The 15,393-nt window shown below is 40.9% G+C and overlaps 1 protein-coding gene across 5 annotated transcripts in view; it reads left to right on the top strand.

Moving 5' to 3' along the window:
• The window catches only part of tns2a (tensin 2a), a 198,640-nt gene that overhangs the window by 113,198 nt on the left and 70,049 nt on the right, over positions 1-15,393 (top strand). For 4 of the 5 annotated variants that reach the window (XM_034172181.1, XM_034172179.1, XM_034172177.1 and 1 more), the window contains 2 exons: positions 12,050-12,088; positions 12,608-12,649. In XM_034172181.1, coding sequence (XP_034028072.1) covers positions 12,050-12,088; positions 12,608-12,649 — 81 coding nt within the window. The remainder of the gene's footprint in view (positions 1-12,049; positions 12,089-12,607; positions 12,650-15,393) is intronic. The other variant, XM_034172178.1, reaches the window with a different exon arrangement.

Below are 15,393 nucleotides of genomic sequence, written 5' to 3'. Positions count from 1 at the left end.
AACGCAGCACTTTTGGTTTTGCTCCCATTTTATATGAGATGAACTCAAAGATCTAAAACGTTTTCCACATACACAATATCACCATTTCCCTCAAATATTGTTCACAAACCAGTCTAAATCTGTGATAGTGAGCACTTCTCCTTTGCTGAGATAATCCATCCCACCTCACAGGTGTGCCATATCAAGATGCTGATTGGACACCATGATTAGTGCACAGGTGTGCCTTAGACTGTCCACAATAAAAGGCCACTCTGAAAGGTGCAGTTTTGTTTTATTGGGGGGGGGATACCAGTCAGTATCTGGTGTGACCACCATTTGCCTCATGCAGTGCAACACATCTCCTTTGCATAGAGTTGATCAGGTTGTCAATTGTGGCCTGTGGAATGTTGGTCCACTCCTCTTCAATGGCTGTGCAAAGTTGCTGGATATTGGCAGGAACTGGTACACGCTGTCGTATATGCCGGTCCAGAGCATCCCAAACATGCTCAATGGGTGACATGTCCGATGAGTATGCCGGCCATGCAAGAACTGGGACATTTTGAGCTTCCAAGAATTGTGTACAGATCCTTGCAACATGGGGTGTGCATTATCCTGCTGCAACATGAGGTGATGTTCTTGGATGTATGGCACAACAATGGGCCTCAGGATCTCATCACGGTATCTCTGTGCATTCAAAATGCCATCAATAAAATGCACCTGTGTTCTTCGTCCATAACAGACGCCTGCCCATACCATAACCCCACCGCCACCATGGGCCACTCGATCCACAACATTGACATCAGAAAACCACTCACCCACACGACACCACACACGCTGTCTGCCATCTGCCCTGAACAGTGTGAACTGGGATTCATCCGTGAAGAGAACACCTCTCCAACGTGCCAAACGCCAACGAATGTGAGCATTTGCCCACTCAAGTCAGTTACGACGACGAACTGGAGTCAGGTCGAGACCCCAATGAGGACGACGAGCATGCAGATGAGCTTCCCTGAGATGGTTATTGACAGTTTGTGCAGAAATTCTTTGGTTATGCAAACCGATTGTTTCAGCAGCTGTCCGAGTGGCTGGTCTCAGACGATCTTGGAGGTGAACATGCTGGATGGGCAGCAAGCAAAATGGACGCTTAATGCAGGGCTCTCGCCAAGAAATCATAAACTCATCCCCAAATCTGAGAATACTCGAAATTCAAAATTAAAGGACAAGTGGGGATGAGCGGGGAACAAAAAAGAGGAAGACGACCAAAACAGAGACCTCAGAACAGAGCCGAAAACGATTCAGAAACGGAGGAAGAAGGTAGCACTCGAGAGGACAAGCTAATGGCTAATGCTAAGGGAGCTAAGCTAACAGCTAGTACGTGGCAGGACGGGCTGTACAGCATAACAAAAGAAATACGAGAGCTTAAACAAGAAATGAAGAGTGACTTTGTGATGCTCAAAAACGAAGTCAAGTCAGATTTAAAGCAGGAATTCAGTACGTTTAAAGAACAGGTCGACCAGACGTTGTCGGAAAGCACGAAAGAACTCTCAGAGCAGAAACAAGCTCTAGAAGAGGCGCAAAACCGGATCGAAGAACTGGAAGAATGGAGTATTGAGTTAAAACGAGCCCTCCTCACGGCTTTGGAAACGCAACAGGATATGAAAGAGAAGTTAACTGACTTAGAAGGAAGATCAAGGAGAAATAACATTCGAATCTTTGGAGTACCAGAGGGAGCGGAGGGGGACTCAGTCCACCGCTACGTGGAGAAAATGCTGCGGAAGGAATTGTAGCTACCAGATGAGACCCGTCTCGCAATTCAGCGAGCACACAGGGCAATAGCTGGACGTCCTGGACCTGGAGCAACACCTAGGTCTATCATTGTGAACTTTTTGGAATTTGACACCAAAGAGTCCCTTCTCAAGAAAGCATGGAAGAAACGAATACAAGTGAACAACAAACCACTGTTTTTTGATCACGACTACCCCAACGAGGTAGTTAAAAAACGTAAAGCATACAGTGGCATCAAAAAGGTATTGAAGACACACAGTGTTAAATTTCAAACACCACTAACAAAAATCAGAATCCATTGGCAAAACAGGCCAAAAACCTATGCCAGCCCACAGGAGGCAGCAAAGGAGATGCGGGAGAGAGGGCTTGACATGGAGACGGGAGAAGAACAAGAGGAGGCACTCAACAACAGGATCAAAGAAGTGTTTCCATGGGAGAGGAACCAGGAGTCATCTGCGAGGAGAGGAGCCAGTCAGAGAGCAAAGGAGAGGCTCCAGGAGTTTCGAAGATGAGGTGAAACAAATAAAGGGAGGTAGTTGTAAATAGACATTGTCAACACTAGTACCACGGACAAAAAAAAAAAAAAAAAAAAAAAATATATATATATATATATATATAATACGAGGTTCCAGTATAAGTAGAGTGCTATGTTTGGGAGTAATCATTATTATTATTTCTTTATATCAACCTTGATTTGTGTCTCTTACTTATTTTTTGTCTCATCCTTACTTGAAAATCATTAACCCAACACAAATTGTGATGTGGACAAACAAACCTGTTTTTATTTATATTGGATAGATATTTTGGATAAGCTACAACCTACCTCCCTAGCTAAACGGTCGTCGTTAACGCACAATTTTGGTGGGAATATCGAAAACTGTTGGACTAGTGTAGAATGAAGGGGAGACTCATTCACGAGTCCATCTCCACAGCTACAGAGGGGCCCTCCTTCTCCAGGAGGTTTTACACCTCCACCACCAACAGGACACTGGGACCAGATGAAGGTCCTTGGACTTACCGGATACAGGTTCTCAACCGTTCTTTTCAGGTTATTGTTCATATTGTTAAATGTGTTCTTTGTGGCAATGTGAAAAACAAGAATCCTTTTTTTGTTAAAGATGCAACTTAATCCTTTGAATATAATATCACTCAACATAAATGGATTGAATAATCCAATAAAAAGAAAAAAGGCTCGCACTAAGTTTAAAAAAGAAAAAGCCGATGTAATCTACTTACAAGAAACTCATCTCTCTGACAAGGAGCATGGAAAATTAAAAACTATGGGCTACAGAAATACTTTTTATAGTTCATTTAAAGGAAGTAGTAAAGGGGAGTCGCAATCTTAATCTCTAATAAAATCAAATTTGAATGCATAAAAGAAGTAAAAGATAAGGAAGGCAGATATATTATGATTAAAGGGAGGTTAGAAGAAGAACTGGTTACGTTATTTAATATATATGCTCCCCCAGAGTCAGATAAATCTTTCTTTAAATTGGTATTTGATATCATTTCCCAGGAGTCTGATGGCATATTAATTAGTGGAGGTGATCTAAATATTGTTTTGAACCACTTTTTGGACACTACTAGCAAGACAAAAGGTAGCAAAACCAAAATAGCACACTACATAAATACTACTTTGAAAGAATTGGGAATAATAGATGTCTGGAGAGAATCCCACCCGTTGAAAAAGGACTACACATTTTATTCAAGCCCACATTTGACCTACACAAGAATAGATTATTTCTTAATGAATAAAGAAGATAGATTCAGAATAGTAGAATGCAAGATAGGCACAGCTGACCTGTCTGACCATTGCTCACTATACCTGACCGTAAACTTAAATAGGAGAACCAAGATCACAAATTGGAGATTGAACATTGGATTGCTAAATGATAAAGAATTAGTGGAAAAAATAAGAAAAGACATCGAAATATATAGAAACGAAAATGACCAGGGAGGAATAGATCCCACAATATTGTGGGATGCTATGAAGGCAGTAATACAGGGTAAACTAATATCAATAGCTTCATACAATAAAAAACAAAAACTGAAGGAGTACCAGGAAACTGTGAAGGAATTACAAAAACTCGAAGAATTGCACAAGAAGATAAACGACCACAAACACATTGTTAAAAATCAAGGAAGCTAGAACTAAGATTGATAATATACTAACAACGGAAGTGGAAAAAAAAAAATCAGATTTCTAAAACAGACTTACTATGAAGGAGGTCCGAAAGCAACTAAATCATTGGCGAGGCAATTAAGAAACAAACAGCTTAGTACAATTTAAAAAATTAGAGACCCTATATCAAAAGCACTAAAGTTTAAGCCAGAAGAGATCGAGAGAGCATTTGAAGAATATTATACAACTTTATATAAACAACCCAGAGCTACCGACGATGAGACAATTAAAATATTTCTAAATTCATTAGATCTTCCAAATATAGGGAATTCACAAAATACTAAAATTTGCTCTGAGATTACAGAGAAAGAATTAGAAGATGCAGTTAAAAGAATGAAACCTAATAAGACTCCGGGGACTGACGGATTTCCCATAGAATGGTATAAGATCTTCAAAAAAGAACTTAACCCAATGATGTTAGCATCATTTAATCAGACAATAAAGAATGGGAAACTTCCTCCATCATGGAACGAGGCCACAATCACGGTCATACCCAAGGAAGGCAAAAATAGAGAATACTGCGAAAACTATAGACCAATATCAATACTAAATTGCGATTACAAAATATATTCATCAATTATATCTAATAGATTCCAAACCTTCATATCAGACATAATAGACGAAGATCAATCTGGCTTTATTAAAGGGCGACAGACTCATGACAATATTAGGAGGACTCTACATGTAATCGAAGAAATCCAGAAAAAGGAGGAAAGTGCAATATTATTAAGTTTAGATGCCGAAAAGGCTTTTGACAGTGTTAGCTGGAGATTTCTGTATCTTAGTCTGGAGAAATTTGGTTTAAATTCACAATCTGTCGCATGTATTCAAACATTATACCAGAATCCTAAAGCAAGAATCAAGATAAATGGTGGTCTCTCGAACTGGTTCAAACTTGAAAGGTCCACAAGACAAGGCTGTTGCCTCTCCCCTATTCTATTTGCAATATTTATTGAACCCTTGGCCCAAGCAATAAGACAGGCCGAGGAAATAGAGGGAGTTAAAATTAGAGAAACTGAACATAAAATTGGATTATTTGCAGACGATGTCTTAATATATTTAAAACGACCAGAAATAAGTCTCCCTAAATTGATGAACATTTTTGACTTTTATGGTCTCTTGTCAGGGTACAAATTGAATAAAATGAAGACTCAAGTTTTGTCTTTTAACTATAGTCCAACAACAGACAGGATTAAACAATACAACTTCAAGTGGGTGAAAGAAACAATCAGTTACCTGGGCATAACAATTACAATCTAACCAATCTGTACAAAATAAACTATATTCCTCTTAATCAGGAAATATACAAAGATATGGAGAAGTGGGGAATACTGTTACTCGATATGAATGCAAGAATTGATATAATTAAGATGAATGTACTACCCAGAATTTTGTATCTGTTCCAATGTTTGCCGGTGCCAATACCCACCTCACAATTTGTAGAGTGGGATAAAAAAATCTCACAATTGGAATGGGAGAAAACCAAGAATCAAATACTCAACACTTCAAATACCTAAGAAGAGGGGGGATTGGCACTTCCAAACTTACAAAATTATTATCACGCCGCACAGATGAAATCTTTGATTTGCTGGTGTACCATCGACTGTTCTACTAAATGGAAGGAAATAGAATTGGATACTAAAGGGGGCCATATAAGAACCATGATAACCAACAAGAAAATGTTTAAAGAAAATGAGAAATATTTAGACTCGCTACTAAATTCACATTGGAGACCTGGTTCTCAGTAGTTAAAAAATACCAGATGGAGAGTGAAATTAAGATCTTTAGTTGGTGGCATACGACACAAACTTCAAACCAGGAATCATGAACTCAAAATTTAAGGAATGGTCAAACAGAGGCCTGACTATGTTTAGTAAATTAATCAAAAGAGGTGAAATTAAGACCTTTCAGACTCTACAAAGAGAATTTGACTTGGACAAACAAGATTTTTATATGTATCTTCAGATTCAGGACTATTACCGCAAGGAAATAAGACCAGGTCTTACAGGGAAAATAAATGCAATTACAGAAGTACTAAGTAACGCATACAAGAATATATCTGGAAAACTAATTTCAAAATTGTATCAAGGCTTGGTAGGGAACAGTAAAACTTCAACATTATACATAAGAGATAAATGGAAAAAAGAACTAAAGATGGAGATAAGTGATGAAATGTGGTATGACATCTGTGTAACACAACAGGACACATCGAGTTCTAGACCGATACTTGGTGAAGATTCTTTTGGCGGCCACGAAAAAAACAATTACGCAAAAGTGGTACAAGGCCACCACTCCCACCTTGGGCAACTGGAGAGAAATAGTGGATGACATCTACAATATGGAAAGGCTTACATATATCATAAGACTACAGCTACCAAAATGTGAAGAGCTGTGGAAAAAATGGACAGAATTCAAACTTCGGTGATGTAAACTGAGACCTATTTAAGATTGTATTGTGAAAAAGTAATATGTTGTCAATTGTCACATGCCACTTTGTTCTGATGTGTTATCGTTCTTTTAAAATGTGATTTATGTTATAATGAAAATAAAAAATAAGTATTAAAAAAAAAAAAAAAAAAAAAAAAGAACATGCTGGATGTGGAGGTCCTAGGCTGGTGTGGTTACACGTGGTCTGCGGTTGTGAGGCTGGTTGGATGTACTGCCAAATTCTCTGAAACACCTTTGGAGACGGCTTATGGTAGAGAAATGAACATTCAATACATGAGCAACAGCTCTCGTTGACATTCCTGCTGTCAGCATGCCAATTGCACGCTCCCTCAAATCTTGCGACATCTGTGGCATTGTGCTGTGTGATAAAACTGCACCTTTCAGAGTGGCCTTTTATTGTGGGCAGTCTAAGGCACACCTGTGCACTAATCATGGTGTCTAATCAGCATCTTGATATGGCACACCTGTGAGGTGGGATGGATTATCTCAGCAAAGGAGAAGTGCTCACTATCACAGATTTAGACTGGTTTGTGAACAATATTTGAGGGAAATGGTGATATTGTGTATGTGGAAAAAGTTTTAGATCTTTGAGTTCATCTCATACAAAATGGGAGCAAAACCAAAAGTGTTGCGTTATATTTTTTGTTGAGTATATTTCCACACAAGCACACACACACCCAAAACATGGGACGTGTGCTGCAACTGTGATGTCCAGAACCGGAGATGTCTCAGCAGCTGTGGGCAGCCAGCCACGCCCCCTGTCCTGTCAGCGCACAGACCAAGATGTCACTCTGTCATCAGATGAGCGATGCCTCGCCTGCAGGGCGGAGGGGAGTGCGCGAACCACATGTACATGCACACGTGTTGTGGGGGAAGCCGACACTCTGGCACACCATACCTGCACTTGGCAACTTTACAGTCATGGGGCACTTAAACAAATTTCACTGCCAGCTCAACAATGATTGTCTGCAGACTGTTGTCGTGATGACAGTATGAATGGCCACACATTTCTACGTGCCAAACGAGCGGCGTTAGATGTTTGTGTGTGTCACCTGGAATTTGGCCGACACCCGGCCAAATTCGATGGGCTCTCACAGCGCACACTCTGTCTTTCAGCCGCTGGTGTGCGTAAATTGTAGCAACAAGTGTACGAATCAGCTATGATTTTACAAATTTTGCACACGATTCCTGCTTCATGCGCACTTTATGTGCAAATCAACCAGATTCGCACTATGTGTGAAGGGACCCTTTGTGACAAAATTTTCAAACTTGTAGATGCATTCACGTATCATATTTTCTATTAAACACCCAAGGCCTACAATTTTTGTGAAGGGAGGCATTTATTGATGGTTGTGTGCGCATACATGCTGTACACAGTATGAGAACAGGTCTTTTGCTTCCTCCTGTCTTAATGTATCATGAGATTTGGATGTTAACCAGAGCTCTCAGGTCATGTCTTTGGTAAGAAGTCTCTTGATCCTTGTGTACAGCTGGAATGACTTTGTGTTCAATGAATTGTTACGTAATGAGACTGAAATGAGATGTACCACTTGCACTGTGAGGGAGCATCAGCTACGACATTTTAGCCATGTGGCACATTTCTCTGAGTATGATGCAGCACCTGCTTGCTTCAGTGTTGAGGACCTCAGTGGTTGGAGAAGCCCAAGGAGATGTCCACTTTTCACCTGCCTTTGACAGATATAAATGGCTACATTCAAGAGGTGGTGATGGACCGGTTGCTTCTTAGGTCATGCATCCAGGACCTGAGCTGTTCCATAATGTGGATGCTTCCACACCTAACATTGATACTAACAACAACACTAAAACCTTTATTAGTTTTTCAAAAAGTGCTATAGTCAAGCCACTGGGCAAACAGTGCACCATTGTCCGCGCCACCAAACTTTGTCTGGTTCAAAGGGTAAAAACTTAACTTACAGCCCTGGATAACAAAAAACATGATGTAAGGGTTAAAAAAATGTTTTTCTTCTTCATAACAGTGAAAAGGTCAGTATGAGGAAAAATGTTTTTGACTGTAATGGAAAAGTTAGTTGAGAATATGTAAGGTTTTTCTCACGCCAGCTGCTGCCACATGTAAAAAGCATGGACTCAGTAGAAAACCACATTTTCACCACAGCAGATAAGTTTCATATGGCACTGCAGACTGTAATAGACTGGGATGAAGTTCACTCTTAAGACAAAGCATTGGTTCACATGCTCAAATTTAAGTAGGTGGGGGCAGGCACACACATCATGAGCTCAAGGGCATTGAGAGAAATTAGACTCCGTCCCATCTCTAACCTATCTGTTTGAGTTGTGACTAAATTAGGTTCAGACTGGAAATGAAAAAGAACCACAACACAGGATCAAGTTTGAGTTTTCCCCAGAGAGATTTTTGGGGGCACGGGTGCATTGTCTCAGACTGAGTCATGCAGGAACATTGCCCGCTTGGTCATTTGATAGCCAAGATTCAACCTGAAACGGTTTCCTGAGACTTCAGTCGCACACTGAAACCGCTCTGCATTTAGCTCCCTATCTGTTCTTCTGGCTTCCTGTTGATGTCCGAAGTTAACGCACAAGCAATGGCGAGGGATTGAGCAAAGATTGGTACAAAGTGTGCGTCAGCAGGCACATGCTGTGGCGACACGCCTCCGTGTTCAGAGCATGTGAAACTTCCCTTACGTGCACAGTACAATCCACACCAACTCTCTGCCTTTTCCTGTAACCAAATAAACAGTCCAAGGAGGAGCTGTGGGGCAGGAACACTGCTCTGTTTGTTACGTAAGTGCGACCGTGGCCCTCGGCCCGCTTCATTAGAGCAGCTGCTTCGCTCCTGCTTCCTTTGGCCATAGTTCATTGACCTGGAGGTCTGTAAGACATGGGAATAGGAAGCGTTACTGTGTTTGTGTCTGCTGCGTCTCTTTTGTCTTTAATGTGATTTCTGGACTTGGCTTCATATTTTAATTTTTTTAATCTTCAGCTGGGATGGTGATTAAGTGCTTTTAAGTAGTCTGACACAGCCTGTCTCTGCTCTATCTATCATAGTTCTTAAAAAGTGTTCCTCCCTCCTTTTTTGAAACCCCCATCGTGGCCTCAGCATGTTAACAGTACAGACCTGACTCACAGTGCTGAAATACAATCTTAATCTTACACAGTGTTATGTGTCGGACGCAGCTCGGAGAACCGACCAGCGTTTGAAGGACCCAGTATGAAATAAGCAGAGCACGGTACAAAGGCTAACTGAATTTAATACATAACAGTGATGTGATACAAAACAACAAAAGAGTGTGCGGTCTGGCGTGGTGGTGATACGGTGCGCTCCCAGCAGCGCTAACGGTCCGGAGCCAGAAGCCGTTCGGACCCAAGGACCCCGCCGACACCCCCCAGGTGGCCGCAACAAACCAAGTCTGTGAAAGAAGGAACCATTATGTGAGTCCACACTCTACACACAGAGAGACCACTCAAAGGTGTACATAAACAGCAAACACTTCCTGGCTTAATTACTAATCAGCTTCCCAACCTGCAGGCATGGAACATCCAGTTCACAAAACTCCACTGCAGTGGAAGCCGATACATGACTAACGTACAGCTCAATATAATAAGGTGTGAGGGACACCACATTTACTGACTGTATAAACGTTAGTCACAAAATCTAACGTACCTCAGGAAGTGTGCTGACGAGCGTGAGACCTCACCCCCTCCTCTTTCACAGACCGTGCATCAAACCCTGGACGTTCTCTGCATCCACTGATGATGAGATGGCTCCCGAGACGACGATCTCACCCGTCTGGTCACAAGGTCGAGTCTCTGGCAAATACACACTGTATACTCCAGTCTTAAATGCCACCATGTTCCAATCCATATAGATGCACCACAGCTGTGAGTCCTGACGAGCCGCAGGTGATCAGGGTGAGGTCCTGATAACCTCAGCAACACAGCCACTCAGTCCCAAATGCAAGCCACCTGGAAGGAAAAACAAAAGACAGAAACAAAAAGGCAGCCAGGCCCCCCAGCCATACAACACACAGCCATCTAAGATTAAGATTGTTGCAGACCGAACGGTCCGCCCCTAAAAATTGGTCCACCCTGCCTCCACTGCGCATACGTCATTTCGAAGCCTCTTCACCGAAAGCAATCAAATGAATTAATGTGATTAACCATCAGGTGACAAGGTAAAACCTCTTAAATCATTCTAAAGTCAGTTTTAGGCAGAAATGAGGCTGTTTTAAGCAGAAACGAGACACTTTGAAATGACCAACGTGCAGTGAATGCATTAGCTAGCAGCTCATGTAGCCGCGGTGCTCTGATCGCGTCCTCCATCTTTTATGATGAAATAATGCTGAATTTATGTGAAATGATTGTTGTACAAAAGCTTCAGATATCTGTCGCTGAGATAGATGATGACTGGAGTGCAGTTTTAAGCAGAAACAAGGTGATAATCTGTGAACCGCGGCTAATGCCGCATGCGTAATGAAGGCAGAGTGGACCAATTTTTACGGGGGAACGTTCGGTCTGCGACACCGGTGTGAATTCACGTTGATTTGGCACAAATTTGACATCAGATGCACTTTTCCAGTCTTACAGGGTCTCTTAGTTTGAGAAATAATATATAAGTAATACTCCAGGAACAAAGTGTTTCAAATATATTCTTTTAAAAGTTGCATTATTCTTAGTTTGAGAAATAATATATAAGTAATACTCCAGGAACAAAGTGTTTCAAATGTATTCTTTTAAAAGTTGCATTATACTGAGCAAAACTTGCACCAACACTGATGCAGACTTCATGGACATTATGTGTTCAAATATTTACTTTAACTTCATACAGGTCATTGCATATCCAGGTCTTTTGTGTACTGCATGTGTTTTTGATGCTTATAGAAATCTAAAGTTGTAATCCTATACAACAAATTTGGTTTGCTGATAGCTTGGGTCACTGGGCTCTGTATGGGCATTTGTAAATTGTTTTATTGTGCATTTAACAGAATATTCACAAAAGGCCACTCTGAAATGTTCAGTTATATCAATTGCACACTCCCTCAAAACTGGCGACATCTGTGGCATTGTGCTGTGTGATAAAACTGCACATTTCAGAGTGGCCTTTTATTGTGGCCAGCCTAAGGCACACCTGTGCAATAATCATGCTGTCTAATCAGCATTTTGATATGCCACACCTGTGAGGTGGGATGGATTATCTTGGTAAAGGAGAAGTGCTCACTAACACAGATTTAGACAGATTTGTGAACAATATTTGAGAAAAATAGGTCTTTTGTGCATATTAGATGTTTGAGTTCAGCTTATGAAAAACGGGAACAAAAACAAAAGTGTTTATATTTTTGTTCAGTGTAATTTATTTGTTCCTTGTGAAGGCAACAGCAAAAATAAAATCTTTTTTCCCCCGAGTTCACCAAGTGAACACATGCTTTTCAGAACTTGGAGGTGTCCAACTTGTACTTTGTTACCACTGGTGTTAAGACATTTGATAACACAAGTGAATGATTTCATGTTACAATTTCATACTGCAGTCAGCTTACGGTTACTTGTATACAGCGGTGGTTCGAAGACTCTGTACTCGGCTTGTCCTTACCAATCCCTGCTCCTGAAGTATAACATAATATCTGTGTGTGAATATGATGTATATTCTGTGTTTTTGTATTCCAGGTGACCTTGGCGTGTATCCCGTCTCCCTCTCATGATCTGGTAAGACGACCTCTCTGTCTGTCCTCTTTGTAATTCATCCACCCATTTGTTGTCTGCAACAGGATTCTGTGTTTTAGTGAGTCTTTCCTCTTTATCTGTGGCATCCTTACGGTACAACATATAGCTTTCCAAAAACCAGCGTCTATTTTCTTCCTGCTGCATTCCTTTCTGGAAGTCAGTCCCTCAGCCCAATTTTGGCTCTGTTCATTCCCAGTGCACCGCAGGATTCCCGTCTACAAGAAAATAGTAGAATGTTGTTGTAGGAAGTTGTAATGTTTATCCATTAGATTCTGTTTGTTTAATTAACTCTCCTTTTTCTTCTTCTCTCTTTTTATTCCTTCTTCCTCCTCCCCCCTTATACTCCCTCATGCTTTTCCGTTTTCTCTGCTTCCCCACCACTCTCGGCTTTTTTATTTCACTTTGCACCGAACGCTTTCAAAAATTGTCGTTTCCATCACTTCACACCCTCCTGTTGTTTTTTTCCTGCATCTTTTATCGCCTCTCATTCCTTCCATCCAGCAGCGTAGAGGAACCGCTCCTTCTCGACACATCGCGCACCTGGTGAGCAAACTTTACCTTCTGTCCTCCCCGTCCCCTGTCCTCTCTTACTCCCTTTTCATTCCCCTAGTGTTATGCTGTATATCTTGTCAATATTCCAAACCTGACAGGCATCACTGAGTTTGATTTAGCCCACACTAAACAAAACTAAAGGGAATATAATGCCAAATAAACTCAGTGATTGTTAAACCACATAATGTGAAAGTGTCAGAGAGACCAAACGAAATTCTCCGAAAGATCGTCAAACTGCCTGCAGCTGATTATGTGTAACATTTAAGGCTGTATACCCTAAATTGCAAAAATGACAAAGTACTAACATTTTTGTGATTTCCTTTATTTGTTCATGTGTTTGCCTGATCATTTTGCCTGAAAACTTGAGTGCAATACTATCTGTGCAATATTCCAGACACTGCTGCTAAATATATATTTAATTATTTTTATACTACTTTAAATTTAGCTCTATTTGAACTAATCTATCTATCTATCTATCTACATATACACATTTCTTTGCCAGACTCACTGTTGTGTTTTTGTGCAATGACAATAAAGAAAGTCCAAGTCTAATATAGGATGAGCTGCAGCTTACACTACAAATGTTTGATTAAAAACATTAAATACAATTGTATACCGCACTCAGAAACAGTAAGGTGACAGAACAATACTAGCAATAAATAAAAAGAATTTTCTGCACACTTAACTCCAAGAAAATCTTTAATCTCTCTCTTTTTACGATCAAGCTTTTTGTTGGGGTTCGGTTTGGGTGAGGTTTTTTTTTGGTGTTCTTTTTATGTGGTTCCTGCCTGTCCCTAGTGTTCCACCCCTGCAGCCTCACCTGTCAGTGTAGTTGTATCTTCCTGGTGGACTTAAACAACTCCCGAGTCCTATGTTGCTTTTGTGTCCTGAGTGTATTGCACCCCCCTCCTGCTGTCTGTCGGGGTTCATGTTGGTTTGCCATTCGTGTGCTCCTCCCCCTGTGGTCGTGTGTGTGTGTGTGTGCTGTCCCCCACCGGTCCCTGTATTTTATTTTTTTTTAGTTATATGTGATTTCTAAGTTTGGCTCATGTATGTAGGGTTATGTTGGTATTTGTATTAATGCTTGTTTTTGTCTGCGGACATGTTCGGTTGCCAGGGTTACACCTGACAGCTGAGAGTGGCATCTTAACAGCTTCGTTAACGAGGACCCTGCCCCTCGTGCACTCTTTATTGGAGTCAAGCTGCCACGTCTATGTCCATGATCGATCTCATGTTGTTTTTTTACTTCAACTGATTTCTTGCTGTTGTTTTTAACAGTTGTTTTGTGTTACCCCATTTGTTGGATTGTCACATCTTTTTTTTTTTTTTTTGTAGTATTTTTGGATTGGTTCCTCATTGGATTATTGTCACATTCGTTATCACGGTCACCTGGGGATAATATTCTTTTTTTCACTACCTTCTGACAAAACCCCCTCCTGCCTCCTTTGGCCATCAGTGTTGTAAACAGTCTCTAAATATGCAGATGTCTTATTATTATTGTCCTTTTCATTTTGGAAGCTGCTAAAGTACTAAAATATTAAGAAGAATTGCACTTATAGTATATAGAGCAGGGGTGCCCAAGCTCGGTCCTCGAGATCTGCCTTCCTGACAGTCTTAGTTGTCTCCCTGTTCCAGCACACCTGAATCCAATGAAAGACACGTTAGCAGGCTTTTAATGAGCCTTTCATAGGATTCAGGTGTGTTGGAACAGGGAGACAACTAAGACTGTCAGGAAGGTAGATCTCGAGGACCGAACTTGGGCACCCCTGATATAGATGAATATTGGGAGTGGTTCTTTGCAGCCTTTACTTTCACAAAATGTTTAGTCGATTGTGCTGCTCTCTTCCATCCTGAGAATTTGTGGTCTAAGAGACAACCTGATGTTTTTGGTACAAGGTCTCTTCAGAGGATCCTTGGGTACCACTGGAATGACTTTATGTCAAACAAGCAGGTGGTTAGGACAACTCAGATGAGACACATAACTTCCATTGTGAGAGAGCATCAGCTACAACATTTTTACCACATGGCTTGCTTCTCTGTGCATAGTCTAGTGCATTGGTGCCACGGTGTTGTGGATTCCATTGGCAGTAGACGGCCAATGGGACCCCCACACTTCACCTGGCTATGACAGATAGATGTTAAACTTTGAGAGGTGGGGAAGGAATGATGTCTGCCTGGATGGTTGCCATTTGGGACCTGGGGTGGTTCCATGTGTGGTGGATAGAAATGCATAGATGCATATGAAGCTTTTATTTTATAAAATGCTTTATAAATAAAGTGATTAGATGATATAACCATTATTTTTTTTTAGTATTAAAAACATAATCTTTTAGTTTTTGATCTGTCATACTCTGGCTCAAGGCACCTTGACACTTGCATGAATTTGATGCCAGCACTGGCGTGCAATTCTTCATGCCAATGCGTCCCACTTGTCCTGTTTAGTGGCATGTTTTGTCCCGCTTGACGCCACGCTATATAAAATAATAATTTCGTAGTCAATGACGCATTTGCGCTCAGAACTTGGCTGATGAGACCATTCTTTTATCGCTCCCAGAATTAGAGAAATTATATACAGCTGCAGGTTGTCTCATGCGTGTCGTGTGGTGAACGCATTTGGAATCTTGTCTCAAAGGTAATTATTTCTTATATGCAACCCCTGGCAAAAATTATGGAATCAGTGGCCTCGGAGGATGTTCATTCAGTTGTTTAATTTTGTAGGAAAAAAGCAGATCACA

This window comes from Thalassophryne amazonica, chromosome 6 (genome assembly GCF_902500255.1).
Source record: "Thalassophryne amazonica chromosome 6, fThaAma1.1, whole genome shotgun sequence".
In the NCBI taxonomy this organism is placed as follows: Eukaryota; Metazoa; Chordata; class Actinopteri; order Batrachoidiformes; family Batrachoididae; genus Thalassophryne; species Thalassophryne amazonica.
This window is presented reverse-complemented; position numbering and strand designations above follow the sequence as displayed.